Below are 14,581 nucleotides of genomic sequence, written 5' to 3' on the forward strand. Positions count from 1 at the left end.
AGGTGCCAGCAAGATGGTTCTGTAGATAAGGGTTCTTACAACCATACCTGAGGACATGAGTTCTAACTTTTGGCCCACATGCTAGAAGAAGAGAACAGATTCCTACAAGTTGACATCCCTATATGCTTGATGGTATACAGACACTCACTGATAAACAACAAATAAGTGTAAACAGCAATACTATATAGAGACCTCCCTAAAGTCAATGAGTAAATACAATTATCTGTAAGATCTGCATCTCATAGCTGCCTGCCCATCATTCCCACAGCTCTGTTTGGTTCTAATTAGTGGTGAGAAGACAAGCAAATAAAGCATCACTCAGAATGTAGGTGTCTGGTTCCCATGGAGGACACTATCCTCTCCCATACTAACTGGGTTCTGTGGATTCCCATGTATCAAGCATGTTGTTAATGTGAACTCACTGAATCACTGACGGCCAAGCAACACATATTCTTAATTTAGATTCAGATAAGATATTTACAAATTCAAGCCAGGTACAGTGGCACAGCATGCAAATTCATTTCTTAGCTGACTGAGTCAGGAGGATTGCTGGGAGTTGGGGAACAGAGTAGCAACACAAAGATACCCTTTCTCAGAAGCCAAATACATTTACAAATTCACAAATTTACTAGAATTTTTGCTTTTTATGGTTACAGAATGAGAGCATCCACTAAAACATCTACTCTTATTAACAAAGAGGTTGTTACATAAAGATTGTGGCAGGTTGTAGTGGCACATGTCAGTGGGAAGCTCTGAAGCAGCTCCTTCAGGAAGTTCATGAAAAAAACAAGGCCAACCTAGGCAACCCCCATACTAAATGTGAATTGGTTGTACATAAGAATAATCATTAAAGAATATATAAAAGATATTCTGGTTTTTTTTTTTAAGAACTTGACCAGCCTTTTTTTTTTAAACTTGACCATCCTTAACACTGCCCTCCCCCCAAAAAATCCTGAAAATTAGTAACCTGGCAATATCATTACACTCTTTTTGTATAAGAATTTGATTAAAAGTCTTCGGGGCCTGGGCATACTAGCTCAGTCCTGTAATCCCAGAACTTGGGAAGCTGAGGCAGAACCATTGTTTTGAGTTTCAAGTTAGCATGGGCAACATTTTAAGTTCTAGGCCAGTCAAGATACTTGTAAAACCTTGCCTCAAAAATAAACAAAAAGTAAATAAATAGAACCAAGCACCTATCCACCACACCCCAAGACAGCATTCAACCTACAAAACACAAATTATCTTTAAGGTGTAAGGTTATTCTTAAAATGTTTATAAAATCATCTCTCTTATTATTTATGGTATTTTCAGATCTGAGCTAGAGTTAAAGGCAGATGTGTAGACAAGCTCCTGTGCAGACTGGGTTAGAACTCAAGAGATCTGCCTGCCTCTGCCTCCCAAGTTCTGGGGTTAAAGGCAGGTGCCATCACTGCCTGGATTGAAGTCATTTTTATAGTTAGCAAACAATATTACTCATTTACTTTTGTGTGTATGTGCAGATCTGTGGGCATGCACAAGTCACAGAACACACATGGAGGTCTTAAGCCTTGGGTTTTGCCATCTGGGATGGAGAAATTGCTTTAGTTCAGTTGACAGTTTGAGTGTTAGCCAGGTGCACTGCGGTAGGCCTGTGATCATAGCACATGGGAAACTAAGGCAAGAGGATAAAGTTGGGAGTGCAAAGATGGTTCAGTGGTTAAGAGCACTTGCTGCTCTTCCAAAGAGTCAGGATTCCATTCTTCAGCATCTACACAATGGCTCACATCTCTTAACTCCAGTTTCAAGGAATCTGATGCCCTCTTCTGGCCTCAGTCAGTACTGCATGGACACATTCTGCACAGACATACAGGTAAGCAGAACACCTACATTTATAAAACAAAAATAAATAAAACTTTAAAATAAAAAAATAAATTTAAGAGGATAAGTTTGAGGCTAGTCTGGGCTACATGCTGAGACTTAGTCTCAAAATAAGCACACGCCCAAACCCAAATATCATTTTAAATTAATTTATTCAGATTGCATCTCAATTGTTATCCCCTTAATTCTATCTTCCCATTCCTCCCTCCCTCCCTCTTTCACCCTATTCCACTCCCCTAGGTCTGAGACAGAAGGGGGCCTCCTCCCCCACCACATGGTCACAGCCTATCAAGTCTCATCTTGGTAGCCTGCTTATCCTTTCTCTGAGTGCCACCATGATGTTAACCTCCGTGAGCGATGAGCGTCCAGCACCTGCTGCTGCTTTCCCCTGATGGGCTTGCGCGTTGGTTGGAGTTGAACGTTCCACAGCCAGCCTCTTACCCACTGACAGCAGAGTGGTAGTTAGCTGCCCTTTTTCCATTTGCCAAATATCATTTACAGCATATATGTATATATATACATACATATATACACATATATGTGTAAGTATATAGATATACATACATACATATATGGATGTGCCCTAATTCCACACATACCTTTCATTCCAATTCTCTGGAGGCAGAATCAAGAAAATCTCTATGAGTTTGAGGCCACCTCTTCTATAGAGCAAGTTGCAGGCCATCTAGAGTTATAGAGTATGACCCTGACTCAAAAATAAAAGCATATACAGGACTGGTAAAGCACTTGCTGCCAAGTCCCCAGGACACACGTGGTGGAAGGGTGGATGGAGAGAACGGATTACCACAAGCTGTGCTCTGACTTCCACACGTGCATCACGCACACCCACACACTTAGACACATACATGAAGGACCAGGGCTTTATCCATCCCATATCATTCTTTCTGGACTTCACACTTCTTTCTGGCTAACTGCTCATGGCCAGCTCCTTCTTGGAACTTTTATTTTCTTTATTTTATTTTGGTTTTTGAGACAGGGGTGCACTATGTAGCCTTGGCTGACCAGGACCTCCCTATGGAGACCAGGCTGGCCTTGAGCTCACTGAGATCTGTCTGCCTCTGCCTGCCTTCTTGGAAGTTTTTAATGGTATCAAATGATCTCTTTTAGTTCTTTATACATGTTCTTTCAAGATTCAAATATTTCTAAGTATGACGCAAGTGTCTTTAATCCTAGCACTCGGGAGGTGGAGGCAGACAGTCCTGTGGGTTCAAGCCAGCCTGATGTATAGATCAACTTCCAGGACAACCAAAGCTACACAACAAAATTTTTCCTGGTTTAATTTTGAATTGATGATTTATTACTGTTTATGCATATGAGTGTATTGTCTGTATGAATGTCTGAACCATTTGTCTTCTTGGTACTCGTGGAAGCAAGAAGAGGGCATCAGATCCGTCGAGCTGGAGTTCTGGGTAGTGTGATCCAGCGTGTGGGTGATGAGAAGCCAATGTGGACGCTCCACAGCAGCAACCAGTGCTCCAGCCATCTGTCCAACCACAGACGCTACATTGCATTTATATTATTTCACAGTCCTGATCTTAATAAAAGCCCTGAAGAGCCTCAGGCATTAACTTGTCCTTCCCTGTGTCTTCACATTTCCTGTGTCGGGCTCGTCTCTACTTCTTGATAGTGAGGACCTCTTTCAGTACGCTGGGAGTGAAATTATTTGAAGCCAGGAAGCATTTTGCCAGCTCTGCTCAATTTAACATCAAATTTCTCCATTTCATATCCACCCTGCAACCCTGGTGAATCTGAAGTTTGGACTGGATCAGATTCCACAGAGGGGTAGACTGCCCCACCCAGTGGTCCACACAGACGGAAACTCACCCCGGGTTCCTGTTCCATCCCCTTACTTGCAGTCTTGGCTGTGTGGAGTAGCTTTGCTACAGGGATCTCCTCTTCTAAGGGAATGGGGTTTAGCTTTTTTTTTTAATGGTCTGACTCTATGTCCTGTTTTTCTTACATGTAGGTATGTCATCAGGCAATAGATAGGCCCAGGCCATGCAGCTGAGCCCAATAGCCTTTCTCTTTGGCTTCCTTCTTGACTCTTTCCCTCACCTGTTTTAGGAAGCTTTCTCGGCTAGATAGTCAGCTCTAAGGTCATGGCAAGAATCCTGCCTGTGCCTTTAGCGTGTTTGCACCCTTCCAGTTTGACCTGGTGATAGTCAAGGCATTCCTTTTGAACTATCTCATCTATGTGGACAAAGGAACAACTCCATGTTCACTGCAAGGCCAAGAGAACACAAATCACTTGACTTTTCTCAACTTTGTGCTTGCCTTTTTAATGAATTAATGAAAATGTCTATTTTAGATGAAAGGATTTTTCTAAATCAGCCTGCAGCCTTACTAAGGTCCTATGGCTGCCCTGAAAAACAAAAAGATTGTAGCAAGACTCAGAGAAGGTCACCAGGAGGAATTGCAGGTTTCCTTCATTGGCTTAACTAATCAGGGCAGCCACCTGCTGCTCATTAGGCACACAGCATGCTGAGGGGTACCAGGCATGTGCAGTCACAATCCCTGCCCACTTTCCATGAGCTGCCAATCACGTTGTAGGCAGGACCAGCCACAAGCCAGAATGCCTTATATGTAGTTGGTTGGTTCTAGCTCTGTTCCTACCAGCTCTCTTTGCTCCTTGCAGTATCCGGTGTAAGCCTCATAACCTGCCATCTCTATAAGGTAAACTGGGAATGCTATGTGTGTCTGACAGGACTTACGATTGTGTTAAGATGAACTGTTTTTCACAATAATATTAAGTGGGTAGCTGAGGTTTGAATGTGTCTCACACAGGCTCCTGTATTTAGACACTAAGTCTGCAGCCAGGGATGCTGTTGTGGAAAGTGGAGTAACAAAGGAAGGTTGGATCACTGGGGTGCAAGTCTTGAGGATTTGTAGTCCAACCCATGTCATGATCATGGTCACTCTAGTTTCATTTGTTTGTGGGGCAAAGAGGGGTATGTGAAAACTTGTGGAAGTCGGTTGTTACATTCTGCCTTTTGTTGTTCATTTTTGTTTTAGACATGGTCCCTCTGTCTCCATGGCTGGTCTGAAACACATTATGTAGACCAGGCTGATCTCAGAGCCACAGAGATCAACCTGCCCCTTTGCTTCCCTCAACCCCCAAAGTGGGTGCTGGAATTATAGGCATGCAATACACCTGGCTGCCTTCTACGGGTTTTTTCCCTTCCATTTTGCTTTTGTTTTTTCAAGACAGAATTACTTTGTGTATCCCTGTCTGTCCTGGAACTACCTCTGTAGACTAAGGAAGCCTCAAAGTCAAAGATATGCCCACCTCTGCCTCCAAAGGGCTGGAATAAAAGGTGGCTGCCACAGTCAGCTCTGCTTTCCACCTTTAAAATTTGTCTTTATTAATTTATGTATTAAATGTGTGTGGATCCGTACACACCATGGCCCAGGTGTGAAGGTCAAAGGACAACTTCCAGGTGTGGGTCATCTTCTTCCACAACATGGGTCTCGGGGATTAAACACAGGCTGTCTGATTTGACAGCAAGTGCCTTAACCTGCCCAGCCATCTTGCGAGATTACCACCTGTGCTGTTTGGGTTTCTGCTGTTTAATTTATGTTTGTAAGTATTTTGCCTACATTTATGTATATATCTGTACCATGTGAATGCCTGGTACCTGAAGGGGCCAGAACCAGGGCCTCTGTTTATAGATTTTTACAGATTTGTTTATTTGAGATAGTGTCTCATTTACTTCAGGTGGTCCTGGAATTCACTGTGTAGCCAAAGCTGTCTGGAATTCTACCTCCTCCTCTGCCTCCTCCTCCTACCTCCCTTGTGATGTAACTGTAGGTTTTCTAGATCACAGACATCTTTTCTTATTGTAGTTTTAATTTCTATTTATTTTATTTTTTGATGCAATGAAAGATTGTGTAGACTGGCCTGATGGTCTAGCAGGCCTAATCCCCAATCCTCTTGTCTCTAGCTCCCAAGTGTTGGGGTTATAGGAATACACCACTAAGTCTGGCTTATAATGCTGAATTTTGTGTTTTGTTTTGTTTCCTGTTGTGTTAGATTTACTGGTTTTATTTTGTGTATAGCTGGTTTGCTAAAATATATGTATACACACCACAAGTGTGCTGCTACCCCAAATTCAGAAGGAGTGTGGTCCCTTGGAAATGGAGATATGGGTGATTTTGAGCCACTCTGTGGGTGCTAGAAACTGAGGCCTGGTCGTCTGCTAAAGCACATGCTCTTACCACCAAACTCTCAGTGGCTTATTTTGCTGATTATTTTTTTGAGACAGGTTTCTTGTGTGGCCCCAGCTATCCTAAAACTAGCTCTGTAGACCAAGCTGGCCTCAAACTGACAGAGATCTGTCTGCTTACCTCTGTCTTCAGAGTGTTTCTATTAAAGTTTATACCACCACTTTTTTGCCTTTTTTTTTTCACTATTCCCCGTATATAGAGAGAAGGGGAGGCCCCCAAGGGGTATTGACACTCCCTGGCCCCTCAAGCCACAGGAATAATAAGCACATATTCTCCTACTGAGGCTTGATTACTTAGCCCAGCTAGGGGAAAGAGATCCAGTGGTAGGCAACAGAATTAGAGACAGCCCCTAGTCCCATTATTAGAGGAACCACGTGATGACCACACTGCACATCTGCTACAAGTGTGTAGGGGCTCTAAGCCCAGTCTAAGCAAAGGCTTGGGTTGGTGGTTCAGTCTCTGAAATGACACATATACCCAGGTTAGGTGACCGTCTAGGTCTTCTTGTGGTGTCCCTGACCTCTGTGGCTCCCTCCATCCTTCCTCCCACTCTTACACAGCCCTACCTGAGATTGGCCTATTTTTGAATGTAGGTCTCTGCATCTGTTTTCATCAGCTGCTACATGAAGCCTCTAAAAGGAGAGTTGTCCTAGGCTCCTGTCACAAGCATAGCACAGCATCATTAAAAGTGACAGGGGTTGGCAGTCTCCCATGGCTAGGGTCTCAAGCTGGGCCAGTCATTGGTTTGCCATTGTAGGGTTTTTAGCTTCTTTGTCAAAACCCAAGTGTCCATAAGTGTTTAGTTTTAGCTCTGGGTCTTTGATTCAGTTTCCCTGATCTACTTGTCTGTTTTCATAACAATACCATGCAGCTTTTATTACTATTGCTTTGTAGTACAGTTCAAAGCCAGGGATGTTGATACCACCAGAAGTTCTTTTATTGCATGATTGTTTTAGCTGTCCTGGGTCCTTTAGTTTCCCATAAAATGTTGAGAATTGCTCTTTCCAAGTCTGTAAAGAAGTGGGTAGGCATTTTGATGAGAATTGCATTGAATCTGTAGATTGCTTTAGATAAAATGGCCATTGTTTCTATGTTAATCCTACTGACTCATGAGCATGGGGGGTCTTTCCATCTTCTGATATCTTCTTCAGTTTCTTCCTTCTGAGGCATATAGTTTTGGCCATACAGGTCTTTCACTTGCTTGGCTAGAGTGACACCAAAATATTGTATATTATTTGTGGCTATTGTGAAGTATTGCTTCCCTAATTTCTTTCTCAGCCTGTTTATCATTTGTATCAAGAAGATATACTGGCTTTTTTAAAGTTGATTTTGTACCTATCATTTGGCTGAATGTGATTATCTGTGGTAGGAGTTCTGGAGCAGAATTTTGTGAATTACTTATCCATCTATCTTCTCCTGCTGTCTATCATATCTTCTGCAAATAGGGATGCTTTAACATCTTCTCTCCAGTTTGAATTCCCTTGATCTCCTTTAGTTGTCTTATTGCTCTAGTTAAAACTTCATGCACTACGTTGATGGAGAGAGTAGGCAGCTTTGTTTGTCCCTGATTTTAGCAGAATTGCTTTCAGTTTCTCTCCATTCACCTTGACATCGGCTATTGGCTAAGTGTTTATTGCATTCATTGTGTTTAGATATGTGCCTTGTATCCCATATCTCTCCAGTGCTTTCATCATGAAGTGGTGTTGGATTTTGTCAAAGGTGAGATCATTGGGGGCTTTTTTCCCCTTTCAGATTGTGTAGACAGTGAATGACATTGATGGATTTTCATGTATTGAACCATCACTGAATCCCAGTGATGAAGCCTATGCAATCATGTTGGATGACATATTTGATATGTTCTTGTATTCGGTTTGCCAGTATATTTTGATCTAGAGCTTCTTTAATCCATTTGCTTAGAAAACTTTTTTCCAGATGATTGCTCTGAAGAAATGTCTTTGTTCTTGAGGTGTGTTTCTTGTAAGCAGAAGAATACGGGATCCTGCTTTCTCCTCAGTTCTGTTAGTCTGTCTTTTTTTTTTAAATCAGGGAATTGAATACACTGAGGTTGAGAGGTATTAATGACATGTGGTTGTTAACTCTGTTAATTTGATGTTGGAAATGATAGTATGTGTGTTTGTGTGTGATTCCCTTCTTCTGTTTTTCCTGCTGTGGAATTTTTTATTTCTTGTGTTTTCTTGGGTGTGGTTAAACTCCGTGGGCTGGATTATTCCTACTAGCTTTTTGTTTTTTCAGTTATTTGTGTGCATGCAAAGGCCTGCATAGGCCATAAGATATGGATGCACACACACTGGACTTCCAGGCAGTTGTGAGCTACGTATGTGGCACATGTTCTAGAAATCCTGAAGACGATGTTAGGTCCTTAGGAACTTGAGGTACAATTATTTGTGATGTGCTTGCAGTCCCAGAGTTCCTCATGCCCTCTTCTGTCTTCTGCCGGGCACTGCACGCATGTGCTGGACAGATGTACATGTAGAAAACTATCCAAACACAAAATAATATTTAAAGTACTAAGAAATACATTATCGTTTCTAGATCCATGGAGCAGTGCCATACATCCCAAATCCTCAGTGTGCTGAGGCAGAAAACTCCAAAAGGTAATGGCCTGCCTGAGCTACAGAATTTTTTCTAGACCACACTGTTCAATTTTTTTTTTTAAAAAAGTTATTGTGTTTTGTGAAATATGTAGGGGCATGTGCATACCATGATGGTTCCAGTGGTTGGAAAACAACATTTTTTCATTGTTAATGCAAACAAGGATCTCTTTATTAAAGCTTGTTCTCATTTTCATCCATGTCCATTGGATATGCACAGGTGAGGATGTGGGAAAAATAACACTCTTCCACTGCTGGTGGGTGTGAAAACTTTAAAACCACTGCAGAAATCAATCTGGAGTTTTCTAAGAAAGCTGGGAATATATCTACCACAAGACCCACTCCTGGGCGTATACCCAAAAGATGCTCCATTTTACCACAGAGCCTTCTCACCAGCTTGAGTTACAGATTTTTTTGTTATGTTTCTTTGTGTAGCTTCTGCTGTCTTAGAACTATCTCTGTAGTCCAGCGTGCCCTCAAACTAACAGAGATCTAATTGCCTCTTTCTCTCAAGTGCTTGTGTTCAAGGCTATGGCACCACTTCCAGGCATGTGTGTGTGTGTGTGTGTGTGTGTGTGTGTGTGTGTGTGTGTGTATTTGTCAGTTAATTCTCTGCCGCATACATATCCTGTATTTCTCAGTGGTTTCGCCCAATGCTTTTTGTACTCACCAATTTTTTTACATGTTTTTAGTACATGTGTGAATGTGTGCTCTGGATCAGGTAAATGCACATAAGAGCATGACTATGCAGGTCAAAGAGTGGGTTCCTCCCACAATGTGGGTCTCAGGATTTGAACTAGTGTCCCATGTACAGAGGGTGTTTTGGTACACTGGTAATTACAGTCTAATTTTTAAACTATCTCTTATTTCACCCATAGGAAGGATTTCTTTCCTGGGAGGTGAGGCACATTTCTTGAATAAGAAAAACATTGCTTGTCTTCAGATCTCTCAGCTGGGAAAACAACAACCTAGCTAGTGTATTCTGATCTACAGGAGGCTGTGGACGCCAGACTCTGTCAGCTGCCTCTGGTGCCAGGGTCTAGAGGCATCCCCTGGTTTTTCAAAGCCAACATCAACAAGGTAGTGGTGAGTCTTCCAGATCTAAGGGAGGACAAGTGATTGCTCGTTTTAGCTACGGAGCATCAGGCCTTTGAGAAGCAGCACGTCCTCCCCTTCATCTTTTTCTCAAGGCTCAGTGGAGCTCACAGCAGGGCTGGCTGTCCTCCAAGCAGAGTCTCGTTGACCTGTCTGTAAGGAATACTTCAGGAACTCAGTGACCATGGAGTGTGGGCATAAATTCTGTCTCTCCTGCCTCAGTGCATTGCAGAAGGATCCGAAGGGTGGTTTCTCCTGCCCTTCTTGCCACTTTAACAGTCCACAGAGCAGCTGTTCCCCCCGTCACACAAACCACTTTGATTGGTTCCTGGAGAATGCCAAGCTCTGTCATTGGAAACAAATTGAGTGTTACATTAATCTGTGGAAGGAGAAAGGGGAGTCAATTGAGAAAGCAATCGCCACACAAAGGCGAACATTGTTAGAACTGAAAAAAAGATCGGCATACAAAAGAGAAGTAATTCAGGCTAAATACATAGAATATAAGTTCTCTATCCAGTATCAACGAGAGAAAATTCTTAGGCAGTTACAAAGTGATAAGATGGACGGCATAGCCAAACAAAATGAAAACCTAGCGAAACTCTCAGAGCACATTTCTTCGTTAAAGCGTATGTTGGCAGAGGTAAAGAGCGAGTATGAAAAGTCAGACCTGGCACTGCTGGCAAGTGTTAATGATTCACATGAGAGATACAAAGACTTAAAACGCCCTAGGATATTTCCATTTACCTTGAAAGAGTATGGCTTCCAGTTTCCTCAAAAGTATCCTGCCTTGGACAGAATTATCCAGCGATTTCAAGTTGATGTAATTCTGGATCCTGAAACAGCAAACTGTAATCTGCGAATCTCAGAAGATAGAAAATCTGTGCACTATTGTTCTAAGCAAATGGTACCCAATAGCCCAAGAAGATTTCAGGAACCAGTTGTTCTGGGGTCTGAGGGATACAGTTCTGACAGACAATACTGGGAGGTAAATGTAGAAGGAAAGTTCAAATGGATCCTGGGAGTCTGTAAAGAGCCTTTTCCCACGAGCAGGACAACGGCCAGTAAAAATGAAGGGTTCTCAGTGCAGGATGGAGTTTGGGGAGTTGCTCTTGAATATCCCAAAAATTATGTTGCATTGGGCCATAAGAAAGTCAACTTTATGCCAAATGTAGCACCTATCAGGATTGGAGTTTTTTTAGATGCTAAAATGCATGAGGTTTCATTTTACAATTTGAGTGACAGGTCTCCTCTGTACAGTTTTAGTGACTTGCCTAATGGCACATTTTGGCCTTATTTTTACATTGGATATAAAGTCTATCCTCTGAAGATCTGCACAGTCACAGATCATAAATGATGAGAAGACAGAACCACCAATGAATAGCGTCATCAGGCCTGGGTGATTTTATTTTGTTGTTTTTAGTTTTCATTATATCAATCACAATACGTATTCTGTTTTTAATCTGCTTCAAGAAGTTTTAAGAAGTTAGAGTACCTAATTTATAAAGCATGGGCCCAATTAAAAAGTGCTTTCCTGATGCTTAAAGTAATTGAAAAGCACGGCCCACTCCAGGGTAACTTAGATAAGACCTCATTGTTGTCAGTCCACACTAATCGCCTACATCTTTTCCCTTTAATACAAATTAAGCCTCTCACTAGCTGCTTGAAAAGCCATCTTTCCATTGTTCCTGTGTTTTCACTCTACGCTCTTCGGCAGTCAGAGTCACTACCCATCTCCTCCTCACCAAAGACCTTGAACTTGTTGTTTATCAGACTAGGTTTGGACACCATTTATAAGTTTCCCCCACCAAGTGCATGAAGGAGGCACAGGAAAGAGGAGATGCACCTGCCACTTGGAGGGCTAATGAGAAAAATGGGGAGCATCAGGCTGACAGTGAGACTGAGGAAAAGGAAGAAGAAGGTGGTGGTGAGGATGAGGAGGATGTGGAGGAAGATGTGGAGAATGGAGCAACTGTGTGCAAGCAGGCAGCTGGTGGTGGGGAGAATGGTCGACGCCAAGAAGCAGAAGTCTAATGAAGTATCTAGAAAACAACGCAGGAAAAGGTCACTTGAAAGGCCACTGTGATCTAGCTGTTTTCCACTTCCTGTCCTTGGATCTCAGCATGGTCACCTTTAAGAAGAGAAACAGGCCCACCTCCCTTGTTAGACAGTGCCACCCACAGGTGGCGTGTACCATATATCACTCCAGCAAAACCACAAAGGTAATTTGCAACAAGATGGGGAGCAGGTGGGAAATGAGCCCAAACTTGCAAGTCTCTGCTTCCCCCTTTTTAAAGGGATTATTTGAATTTTCAAAATTTGAAATTAATGTTTTTGTACTTGTGTTACAGTCAGTCATTTTAAATGGTGACTAGTTACCACATGATCACTTAGAGTGTTCCCTGTCCTACTTCTCATTTAAAATCTCAAATACAAAAAAAAACCAACTCATTTAAAACAACAACCACAACAACAACGTATTCCAAGCATTGCAGTCACTTGTTGCATATGCCTGGCTGTACCATAAATTGTTGATTTACATGAGATAGCTAAAAAAAACCAAAGATAGAAATATCTTTTCCCCCTTTTCCTATGAAATTGTTATATGGGTAGTGTGTTTGATGAAATAATTTCCAACAATGGGAATTAAGACACAAACACACACACATACACACACACGTAATTAAAAATAGAACCTTAAGTTTTCTTTTTTAATGTAAAGAAAGCCCCTTTACTCATGGCCGACACATGTGCTCCTTTAAGTGGTCACTTTTCATTTTGTATAGGTCTTGCTATGTAGTCCAGGCTGGTCAGAAGCTTGTTATCCTCCTGTGTTTCTTCCAAGGACTGTATTGAAAGGTATATGCTGGCATTTGAAGTTAGGACCTGTCACCATTCATTGGTTTCTCTCAGTTTTTCTCACCAAATATGTGCCACTCCCAGTTCTTTTCTTTTGCTGCCTCCTTTCTCTCTTCCTCTCTCTCCTTCCTTCCCTCCCTCCCTCTGTCTCTCTCTCATCCTTCCTTCCTTTATTCCTTCCTTCCATCCTTCCTTTGTTTCTTTTTTTCTTCCTCCCTCCCTCCATTCCTCCCTTTCTTCCCTCCTTCGATATCACTGTGTGGAGTAGGCTGGCTTTGAACACAGGGAGCTGCTGCTGCAGTCCTGAGGACTGAGTTGGTCTGTTTTATTGACTCTGCTATGGAAAAGCAGCTCACTCACCATTCTCATCGCCACTTACATCTGTTCATGTAGATACACAATAAACTCTACATTACAGGTGGGAAGTTCGCAGTCCCAGGTACTGCAGGTACTAAAGGACTATCCCAGGTTAGAAGCCATTGTGGGCAACAGCCAGGCAAGGAAAGAAACTGTTGAAGCTGAGCATTGGTGGCACACCCTTGCTATCCCAGTAATTGAGAGGCTGAGTCTACATAATCTCAAAACTTGTATATCCCTAAAAACACCAAGCTGTTGTGATAAGCAGTGATACTATCTATGCATGGTTCTTAGCCAGGAGTGTTATTGAGCAGTAGTGCTCTTGCCTGATATCTGTAAGGTCCCAGGTTCAATTCCCAGCACACCAAAATATCTCTTCAAGAATGGATTTTAAATTTTGAGAGCCAGTTTCAGTTGGATCTGCTCAATGGCACATGCGCAGAACCTAAGAATGCCTTGAGCTAGAGGCCAATTTGGGCAACATAACAGGAACTTGGTTTTATTTTATTTTTTCAAGATTATTTTTATGCATGTGGCTGTGTTGCCTGATTGTGTGGACATACTCCATGAGTATATAGTGCCCACAGAAGCAGGAAGAGAGCATTAGATCACCTGGGATTGGAGTTAAAAGGCTTTTGTGAGCTACCTGTGTGGCTGGCAGCTTACCCAAATCTTTCAGACGACCAGAACCAGTGTTCTCCTCAGACCCTGTTTTGTACTGTTTTGTTTCTATTATCTGATTGGGTACCAAGTCTGACGTGGAACCTGGAGACTGTGTGTTACCACCCAAAGCCCTGTTGCTGGAGGAGGGTCTTGTGCACTGTGTTTCCAGATGCTGGGTCAGTGACCTAAGAACTGCTTAGTGTCCTGCCATGGACATTGTTATGTATATTGAATCATCTCCTGTATCCATGTGATGTGAAGAATGCTCCCCGGTTACCCCCCAATTGCCTGATAAAGTTCCTGACAGCCTGGGCTGGGCAGAAGACAGGTAGATGGAGTTTAGGTTCCAGGGATTAGGGTCCAGAGACCATGAGGGAGGAGGAGGAGAAGGAACAGAAGATGGAGCCAGAGGAGGCCAGAGATGGAGAGGAGACAGGATGTTGTCATGGGATAACCAGGAGCAGCACATGGCCAAGATCAGCTTGCTCTGAGGACTGGGACAATGGAGCCAAAGAAGCCCAAATGGAGTATGTGCAAGTATTTGGGAATTTGGATGGAAGTAGACAAGATCGTTTAGAGGGCTGATATCTGCCCATCCCTAGTATTTTAAGGCTAGTTATGAATCTAACACACTTCTATGTCTTTTATTTGGAAAATAGGTGGTTTATACATAGCTGCTGCTATAATAATTTCCTGCACTTAACTAATATATACAGAATAAGTCATTCATTTTATACCCTGCTTTTAAAATAAATGAGAGAATAAATAAATAAATGCTTGGAAATTGGTGCCTGGAGAGATGGTTCTGGGGTTAAGATAATGGTTATGCTTAAAGAAAACCAGTCCTTTACAGCAGCACATGGTGGCTCACAACCCTCTGAGACTTATGTCCCAGT

The 14,581-nt window shown here is 42.4% G+C and overlaps 1 protein-coding gene across 1 annotated transcript; it reads left to right on the plus strand.

Annotated features, from left to right (window-relative positions):
- The first annotated feature begins 4,391 nt into the window (after window positions 1-4,391).
- LOC311583994 (tripartite motif-containing protein 60-like) lies at window positions 4,392-11,975 on the plus strand. Its single transcript, XM_084757996.1, has 2 exons — window positions 4,392-4,551; window positions 9,593-11,975. The coding sequence occupies exon 2, from the start codon at window positions 9,994-9,996 to the stop codon at window positions 11,161-11,163; it is 1,170 nt and encodes a 389-aa protein (XP_084614122.1). The 5' UTR covers window positions 4,392-4,551; window positions 9,593-9,993; the 3' UTR covers window positions 11,164-11,975.
- Window positions 11,976-14,581: the final 2,606 nt, after the last annotated feature.

The sequence above is a fragment of the Acomys minous genome (assembly GCF_964271855.1).
Source record: "Acomys minous genome assembly, chromosome: 15".
NCBI lineage: Eukaryota > Metazoa > Chordata > Mammalia > Rodentia > Muridae > Acomys > Acomys minous.

Coding starts and splice junctions, on each gene's coding strand:
- LOC311583994 (XM_084757996.1), top strand. CDS start 9,994: ATGGAGTGTGGGCATAAATTCTGTCTCTCCTGCCTCAGTGCATTGCAG.